The sequence below is a fragment of the Myotis davidii genome, unplaced genomic scaffold, assembly GCF_000327345.1.
Source record: "Myotis davidii unplaced genomic scaffold, ASM32734v1 scaffold1757, whole genome shotgun sequence".
NCBI classification, from domain to species: domain Eukaryota; kingdom Metazoa; phylum Chordata; class Mammalia; order Chiroptera; family Vespertilionidae; genus Myotis; species Myotis davidii.
The window spans coordinates 85,170-94,604 of record NW_006288116.1 but is presented as its reverse complement, the minus strand read 5'-3'; the positions used below and the strand labels follow the sequence as shown (position 1 = coordinate 94,604).

Sequence of the window (9,435 nt, the reverse complement as noted above, 5' to 3'; positions counted from 1 at the left end):
GGGGGGTGCTGGAGGGATTGAGCAAAACAGAAAAATAATGAAAGAGAACTTATGGACATGGACAAGAGTGTGATGATTGGGGGGTGTGGAGAGGGATGGGTGGAGGTGGAAGAGGTCATAGAGGTGATAAATGGTGATGGAAAAGAAAAGAGAAAAAAGGAAAAGGAAAGGGAAAAGAAAAAAGTGTCCCAGAGAGGCAGGCTGTAGACCTCAGCCAGCCTGCTGTTACTGGTTCACATTGGACCTGGGGCTCTGTGTTCACTGTGGGGTCAGGGGAAGGAGCACAAGGGAGTGAGGAGGAGGGATCAGCCTGGGAATCCCAAGCCCCTGTAGAACAACCCACACTTTCCTCCCACCAGGACCAGTTCCTTGCCTTGTGGGTGGCAGTGGGAGGTGGCATGAAAACCTAACAGTAGAATTACCAGAAAGAGATGTATCCTTCCCAGGGAGAGGTCAATAGGGGGAAAGAGAGACATCTGTGAAACTTGAAACAATAAAGAACTTAAATGTTAAAACAAAACAAACTAAAAAGAAAAGGTGTCCTTTCGATTTTGCTTCCCCACATCCTCACCACAAGCCTTTTGGCTATAATATCTCACTTGATGTTCCATTTCTAAAGAGAACAGTCAGTATCCGGAGGGCAGAGAACTGGTGTGTAGCTGCAGGCAGCAATCACGCCCGGTGAGTTCGGTAATTTGTCTTCCAGCTACTTGTTTAACAGCAACAAATGCGGAAGCCAAGGCGGGGCACTGGCAGGGGAAAAGCAGATGGCACAGGGCCAGGTGGTGTGGGGCCCGCGGGGGTTTTGCTGTGGGCAGCTCAGCGACTCCATTTGGATCTGAGTGGCTGCCAGGCAGGAGAAGGTAGGTGTGCACAGTGTGTCCTGGATGCTCACTCCCCTGGCACCCACTTAGGCCTGCAGGGAGGTCCCTACATGGGAGGGGGAGCACATCCAGCCTCAACTGCAGAAAGGGGCTAAAGTCCTCCTGGGACCAAATCCTGACCCCCTCACAGAGCCAAAGCTACTGACACCTAAGAACTGAATCAGAATAACCTGTGATGATTGCTTAGAAGACAGGGTTGGTGTATTTTTAACCATCCTTTCAGATCTCTCCTGAACAGGAAACTTTGGAAACCTTGGATCATCGAACTCCATCGAATAGAACTATTTCATTCAAATTCTTTATTTCGAGTTAATAGCTTCTGGGTGTGGGTGTCTCAGTACACTGGCATTTAAAAGTAAATTTTTTGGTAAACACAACTATTCCTATTCAAAGATATTAAATATTTAGTCCAAGAAATAAACTCTGCAATTCCTCCTACATATAACAAGGCAATAAAAGGCTCATGATTTACCACATAACTGCTCCCAATCACCTATTGAGAAGCAGAGAAATGGTACAGAGGAAGACTGTTAAACAAATTCATATTATTTAGATACATTTTTATATCTTGGCAATTTGCAGCTTACTGAACATATTAGCACATTTCAACACATTGCCTAACTTGCTCATTGTTAAACACTACATTAATCCTGGAAAAGTTGGTTAGGCAGGAATTCTTGCTTTATCTATCACACAGATACAAAAATGGAGGCTCACAGAGGTAAAACTGAGGCATAGAAATTACTCTTTCCAATGCACAGAGCTAGGAGAGCATGGGAGCACATGAATGTTTGTTAGGATTGTCTTTGAGAAAGTGAAGGTACAGTTAAAGCACTTTGCTTCCTGTCCCTTAATTGCATGAAACACCCACTGTGATGGAAACAGTAAAGTAGGTCCTCTCCCAAGTGTGGGACTCTGGCAGCAATGGCCCACCCTAAAATGCCCTGGCTACAGCCTCTCTTCCCTGTCAGACAACGAACAAAAATATTCTTTTACTTTAGTTTAAATAAATGAACTGCATTCATAACTGTCCCTGGGTCCTATAAAGGTCTGAAGTGTGGTGTTTTGAGAGGGAGTCTCATTCTTTGTCTTCTTCTTCCTCTCAAAGTTTCCCCTCCTCCAACTGCTACAGCTCCCAGAATTCACTACATTTGTCCTCCTCAAGGTCACAGAGCACATTTATTTCTCTTTTTCTGAGAGGCCTTTCCTGACCATCCTCTGTTTAAATTCAGCCCCTGTGCTCCCTATCTCAGTTTCTGCTTGTTTTCTCCTGAGCACTTTCCATCATCTAATATACATATACTATGCATGCTGCTTATTTGTTTTCTGTATTGTCTATCTCCTCCCACTAGAATAGAGTTCCATAAGGCAGGAATTGGCATCCATTTTGTTCACTACTTGATACTGAGCACTTACAAGAGTGCCTGGTACATGGTAGGTACTCAGAAAACATATGCAGTTAACAGAAACCAAATCACTCTGGACTCTGGAACTCCACGTATCTTCTCTGGTCATGCCTCATCTCCTGCATATCTCTACTTACCCCCAATATGTTAATGTTTTCAAAGCTCCATCATTAGTGTTTTGTTTTGCTCATTCTATTTCTTTTATGCATCACATGGGCAAGATTGTATTAAGGTTTATTTAGAGATCAATATGATAATATATATAAGGAATCTATGCCAGGCCTTGACACACTAGGCTAAATACTTATAGAAACATATAAAATGTGGGAGTCTGTTCTACACACAAAAAGCTGACAAGCATGTGACTTGTGTAACCATTAGATATGTCTTCTGGATCTTGTGTTGTGCTGAGTTTTTCCTCTAGGTTGCAGCTCACCATGGCCTCTGGATACACCATGATGGACCCCATCTGTCTGGTGGAAAATCAGAATAATCAGCTGACAGAAAATCCAACAGCACTGGAGATTCTAAACAAGATCTCTCAGCCTGTGGTGGTGGTGGCCATCATAGGTGTGTATCGGACAGGAAAATCCTACCTGATGAACCGCCTGGCAGGACAGAACCATGGGGAGGGTTGTTCTGGGGTAGCGCCATTTTCCTGGAGACAGTGGTAACACAGACTGATCACACCTCTTTCAGAGTCATCTTAAAAGGAACACCTCTGCTTCCATTGAAAGGAAGTTTTAACTGTCACCACCAAATAGATATCTTAAACCCCATTGTTCCACAAAACCTCACTCTTTGAGCCAGTAACAAGGGGTTCCCCACTCTATCCAAAGATCTACCCATTGTTCTTGAACCCGTCCACTCTTTCTGTTGTGGAGCTCAGCTCCAGCAATTATTTCCTTCTTTTCTCTCTCATCACTTTTGTCCTAAACTTCAGGGCCTTTTAACTAGAACACAAATATTATTCAACATGTCCTGTTTTAAAAAAGGGATGGGATGAACAACAGACAAAAGTATGCTAGTATTCTACATATCCCATAGCTCAATGGGACTACCGTCCATTTTTTTTGCTTTATTTCTGAGTAAAACTTTCCTAAATTATACCCTTTTTTCTTTATCTAGTCCTTTCAATATGTGAACAATAACACAGAAGAGTGCACAAAACATACACATATAAAAAGTTAAAAAATATGAAGTGATCATCTATGTAATCACTGTCTATATCAATAAACAAAACATCACCAGCACCAAAAGCCCTAGGTATACCCTGTGACACCTCACTAGAGCTCACCAATGTTTCGATTTTCATGCTGCATTCTTTCACTCTGCCTTTTAAAAGTGGTTTTACAAGCTGTGTATGCATTTGTAAGCTTAAATATTATATAAAGGCAAATCCATTCAGGTATTCTTTGGAGTCTTGCTTCTTTTGCTCAACAAAAAGTTTACGTTTTACCAAGTTTGTCATATGTATCTGTAATTTACTTATTTTATAGTATGCTATTGTGAGAAGATATCATCACTTATTTATCCATTTGTTGTTGATGAACAATGGTTTTGTTTTTAGTTTTTTACTTTTATGAATGATGCTGATATGAATCTTCTTGTTCGTATATCCTGGTGCACATGTATGCAAACTACCTTGTGTGACAGACCCAGAAGTAAAATTGCTGGGTCATGGAGTATATATGTTGTCAGCCTTTCTAGATACTCTCAAAAAGCTTTTCAAACTTTCTATGCAATGCATATGTTTAATAGCAGTAAATGAGAATTCTCCACATCCTCATGAAACTTTGTAAAAGACTTAAAATTTGATGATGTGATGACTGAATAGGTGCATATATTTGCTTCATTACAAATAAGTTTGAGCATACTTTCACATATTAATTTTCTCTTTTCATTTTCTATTTCCTGAGGTCATTTTTCTTTCCTCTTGGGTTGTCTTTTTTTGTTCTTACTGATTTTTACAGCAATCTGCCCATGTCCTGTAACTCATTTCTCTCTGTGAAGACCATACACATTCCTATTTTAAATATCTTCCTCTGTGTCTCATCAGCTCAGCATCATTAGGTTAAACCTCAGTACACTGAACTGCAATGATTAATAGCAACATCTTTCATTGTCCTCTCACTGTGTCTCTTTCTGTCTCTCTCTTTCTCTCCTTTTACTCCCTTTCTCCTTTTTGCTTCATAATATTTCCCATTTGCTTCCAACAAAACATTTTTTCTTCATCTTTCCTGTAGAGAAATTCTAGACCACTTATCAGGGGAGAACACATTTCCTTGCCTGTCTTAAATTAATTAAAAGCTTTTTTTTTGAGAACCCTAAGGGAGAGATATCAGTTAAATTTTACTCAAAATAACATTAGGTGATAACGAGGTTATGTTTCATTGCTGAGAAAGACCCCAAGCCTCAAAATATTTTAACACACTTAAGTATAGTCAATAATATTGTAATAACTATGTACTGTGCCAGCTGGGTCTTTGAAATATCAGTAGGAACACATTGCGAAGTATGTGATTGCCTAACCACTATGCTGTACAACTAAAACTAACAAAAAATAATTTAATAAACAACAAAACCTGGATTGTGATCCTACCACCCAACAGAAAAAAAAAAGAAATATTCCTGCCCAATCAAGGTCCAGGAGGAATACCAGGTCACTACAATGTCTCCTTGTTGTTAACTTTCTTTGAGGGTTTTTAACTTATAACTGAGAATGATGATCTCCAGTTACACTTACCTTTTCTCCCTGGGGGCACTGGGAGGTCAGATTATTCTGTATTAATTAGCAAACAATCAAATCCTATCAAGATGTAGAAGAATGCAGACCATCTCTGGCTTTATACCCTCTCTGTAGAGACCTCAGTGGATTGCTGAGAAAGTCCCAAGCCTCAAAATTGAGTGGGTTCAACCAAGCTGAACTAACCTCTCCTACACATTCCATCATTTCCATTTCTAGTCCCCATTGAAGGAAACATTGGCCTATGGTGGGTGTTAAAAATGTTAAACTGTTGGACAAGATATATCACACAGGTTCTTGGATATAACCCTCACATGCTCCCCACCTGTAGTTTTAAGACTTTTGAAATAGGAGCAACCACATTTCACAGGTATTTTTTTTGCCTTCACTTCCATTATAATCCCACCCGAGGCAGGGGAAAAACAAACAAACAAATAAACAAAAAAAAATACCTCATCATTTCATTGCAAAGAGAGAAGAAATGAGAAAAATACAGGAAGAAAAGGGAAGGAAAAAATCTAACAAAGCTGATTATCAGTCCACACCCTGGCAGGACACACAAGAACCTCTCAAAGGCTAACTTACGAGTGTTTGTTCATTAGAGGGATACATATAAGGTCATAAGCAGGTCACAGAAAACTAATAGAAGATGAGGAAGCACCCAGAGGGTGGCAATAGTAACGGCCAGGGAATTGTAGTCACTCCTATAGCCTGAACAGCCAAGCAGAAAGGGAAACCAGAATGTGACAAAGACCATTACTTTTGGGTGGAGTGAAATGAAAGGGTTGTGACCCACTACTAATATACAGTAACAGAAGCAATGGGACAGGGTGGTTCACTAGTCTCATGCTGGCACCTCCCACTGGTAGAACTCCACCAGAATCTGAAGGATAAGGGAGTTCTTCAGTGTAAAAAAGAAAAAAAAAAGACTATAAAGATCAATAGGGGTTACAGTAATTCTGAAATGTGACATAGCTTGAGCCATAGTTATGGAGTGAATAGGAAACACAGAGTGTTTCCTGAGAAGGTCTTTAACATGTTTAAAGGTTGGATAGGCTGTCCTTGCTGAAACTGAAGCAACCTTCCTCCCAGCCTGGCACTCACATTCTGATAACTTTAACCAATGTAACTTATGGGCAGCCTGGACTATCTGCTGTTACTCTATAGCACTTTCTCTAACTTTGCAGGTTTTCCCCTGGGCTCCACAGTGCAGTCTGAAACCAAGGGCATCTGGATGTGGTGTGTACCTCACCCCTCGAAGCCCAACCACACTCTGGTCCTTCTGGATACTGAGGGCCTGGGCGATGTGGAAAAGGTAAGGCAAAGAGTCTTCTTTGTTCTTGATGATCCACTTACTTTTTAATTTGCCACCTTAATTAATTAAGAATAATGAGCTTAAATTTTGTTTCCTTGAATTTACTTTCTTGGAAACTCAATACTTTCCTTATTAGATATATACTTTCTTATTTTTACACTTGGTTGAAAGTTACAAGATAACAAATACTTAGTGAGCATCTAAATTCTAAGGTTTTGTGTTAATTAGTACAAATATGCATGATTGAGGAAAAGGCCCAGAGCCTAGTTGGGAGATATGAAATAAGCAGTGTTATCAGTACAGGGTAGCAGGTATACAAGGATTGGCATATTTAAGCAGTCTTCAGGATAAGAAAAATATCCTGGAGGGAGCTATAATTATGGGAAGAAGGCACTCTAGTAGTTAAGGTGCCTAGGGTTGATGGTCTTGAAGGTAGGAAACATAAAAATGGGGTTTTATTAAAATAACATCCTATCCTATATAATAAAAGGCTAATATGCAAATCGACTGAACTGCAGCACCACCAGCCGCTATGATGCCTACGGACCACCAGGGGGCAGATGCTCAACTCAGGAGCTTCCCCCTGGTGGTCAGTGCCCTTCCACAGTGGGAGTCCCGCTCAGCCAGAAGCCCTGAGCTGGGCTCATGGCTGGTAAGCACAGCAGAGGTGGCAGGAGCCTCTCCCACCCCCTTGACAGCACAAAGGATGTCCGACTGCTGGCTTAAGCCCACAGGATGGGCCTAAGCCATCAGTCAGACATCCCCGAGGGCTCCCGGACTGCAAGAGGGCTCAGGCCAGGCTGAGGGACACCCTGAGTGCACAAATGTCATGCACATGGCTTCTAGTATTTAAATAATCTCCAAAAACACTGCAGCTACACCATACATGTTGATAAATGTTTTAGTCCAAGTTTCTGGGTTTTAGAGATGAATCCCTCCCTGACTTCTATAAATTCATGAGCTAAACCCACCAAAAGCATTATAAATGTGATAATTTCAGGTATTTTGTCTTTACTGTATTAGTTGCAGTCAATCTTCTGTCCTTATTTGTATTAGCCAGAGTCTGAAGTGAAAGTAGGAGTGGTGGGTCTTTGGCTTCCATTACCCAAAAAGAAGTAGGGGCAAGAATTTACATATTCTGAATTTTAATATTAATTTTTCATTGAATTTATGGGGTTGACACTGGTTAACAAATTTATATAGGTTTCAGGTGCACAATTCTACAGGACATTATCTGTACACTATATTGTATTTACCACCCAAAGTCAAGTCTCTATCCATCACCATTTATCCCTCCTATTCTCTCCCCCAACTTCTCCCACTCCTCCCTAGGAATCACGACACTGTTGCCCTGTACATGAAATCTTTCTTGTTTTTCTTTTTTCTCAATGCCTCCAACTTCACCCCTCATAGATAGAGAGTTGTCAGCCTGCTCTCTATCTATGAGTCTGCCTCTATGTTGCTTGTTGGTTCATTACATTCATTAGATTTCACACATGAGTAAAATCATACTATACTTTTCTTTTTCTGACTTGTTTATTTCACTTAGCATAATTCAGGTTTAAAGTACTCAATTATCACCTCAGTATAAGCCCAAGATGGTCTACTAATTGCTAACAGCTTATAGTTTACATAAACCATCTTCTTTTTAGCTAATTACGTTTGTAAAGGAGCCAAAATGTAACTGTCAACTGATAGCAGGAGAAGCACTTGCTGTCCTCACAACTCTAGTGTCTTTGGCAATACCCAATTCTATTGCATAGTCACTCATGATTTACCCTGAATGTGTTATGTTCAGCCTCATCATTTATTCTTACCACACACATAACCACTACTTCAATCAAATAAATAACATTTAGTGCCTTTGTATTAACACACTCTCTGACAATTCTGATTGGCTTCTGTAGATCCTTCCACCAGCATGGTCTTTTTTACTCCAGAATCCCACATTCTGTCCACTCTTTAAAGCAAAGCCCTACTATTTTCAACTAATAGGATTGTACCTCATTCAGACATAATCCCTTCTTGCCCTGAAATCACAAAGTAATTTTTCTGGGTTTTGTATTCCCATTTGCTTTTTTTTTTTTTTTTAAACTGGACTGTTTAATTAGATGCATAACACTTTTTTTCCTTCATAATCACAGTTGATCACATTTGAAGATACATTTTAAATCCTAAATGTGATGCCAGAAATACAGCTTTGAGAAAAAAATAATTTCTTTGTGAAAACCTTTATAGGTATAATTTATAAGTTTTTTTATTATTATTATAAAATACCTTTTAAACATGAGTTTCTTTAATCTCATGTACTTTTTTATTGATTAAGGTACTATATATGTATCTCTATCCCCCCTTTACTCCACCCACTCCCCCAGTCATGCCCTCACTCTCCTTGGTGTCTGTGTCCATTAGTAAGGCTTATATGCATGCATACAAGTCCTTTGGTTGATCTCTGTCCCTTACCTACGATCTTTCCCTGCCTTCCCTGTGAAACTTGACAGTCTGTTCAATGTTTCTATGCAGGTATATTGCTTTTATACCATCAGTTTATGTTGTTCTTTAGATTCCACATATGAGTGATATCATCTAATTGGCTTATTTCGCTTAGCATAATGCTCTCTAGGTCCATCCATGATGTTGCAAATAGTAAAAGTTCTTTTTTACAGCTGCATAGTATTCCATTGTATAGATGTACCAAAGTTTTTAGAAGCAATTGCAATGTGAAATTCAGGCCTTCCTATTCTAGAACATGCCTTTGACATCTTATTGTCAAAGAAAACCCAGCCTAAGAAGGAATCTCTATAGGTTCTCAACTATCACTTGGCAGTAAACACTGAAAAGCACAGTTAACTCTTGTGCACGTGGACAGTATTTACTGTCTGACTTTAAGGACTTACCTATTTAGGGACTAAAAAGGAAAAAGAACATTTTGGTTTTTATGTTCACACAGACCCTTAGGGACAGGGCATTGTTTTTTCTCTCTCCAATACCTAGAAACTGACAAGCAATAAGTACTCAGGGAGTAAATATGTCAATTTCTACTTACACTGCTTTTTCAATTAGACCATTAAAAACACATCTATG

General features: G+C 39.7%; 1 protein-coding gene across 1 annotated transcript in view; it reads left to right on the top strand.

Moving 5' to 3' along the window:
* The first annotated feature begins 639 nt into the window (after positions 1-639).
* LOC102759650 (guanylate-binding protein 4) overlaps positions 640-9,435 on the top strand; it is a 66,684-nt gene continuing 57,888 nt past the window's right edge. The window contains exons 1-3 of the mRNA XM_015561442.1: positions 640-681; positions 2,722-2,923; positions 6,224-6,351. Of these exons, the coding sequence (XP_015416928.1) occupies positions 2,728-2,923; positions 6,224-6,351 (324 nt within the window). The 5' untranslated portion in view covers positions 640-681; positions 2,722-2,727. The remainder of the gene's footprint in view (positions 682-2,721; positions 2,924-6,223; positions 6,352-9,435) is intronic.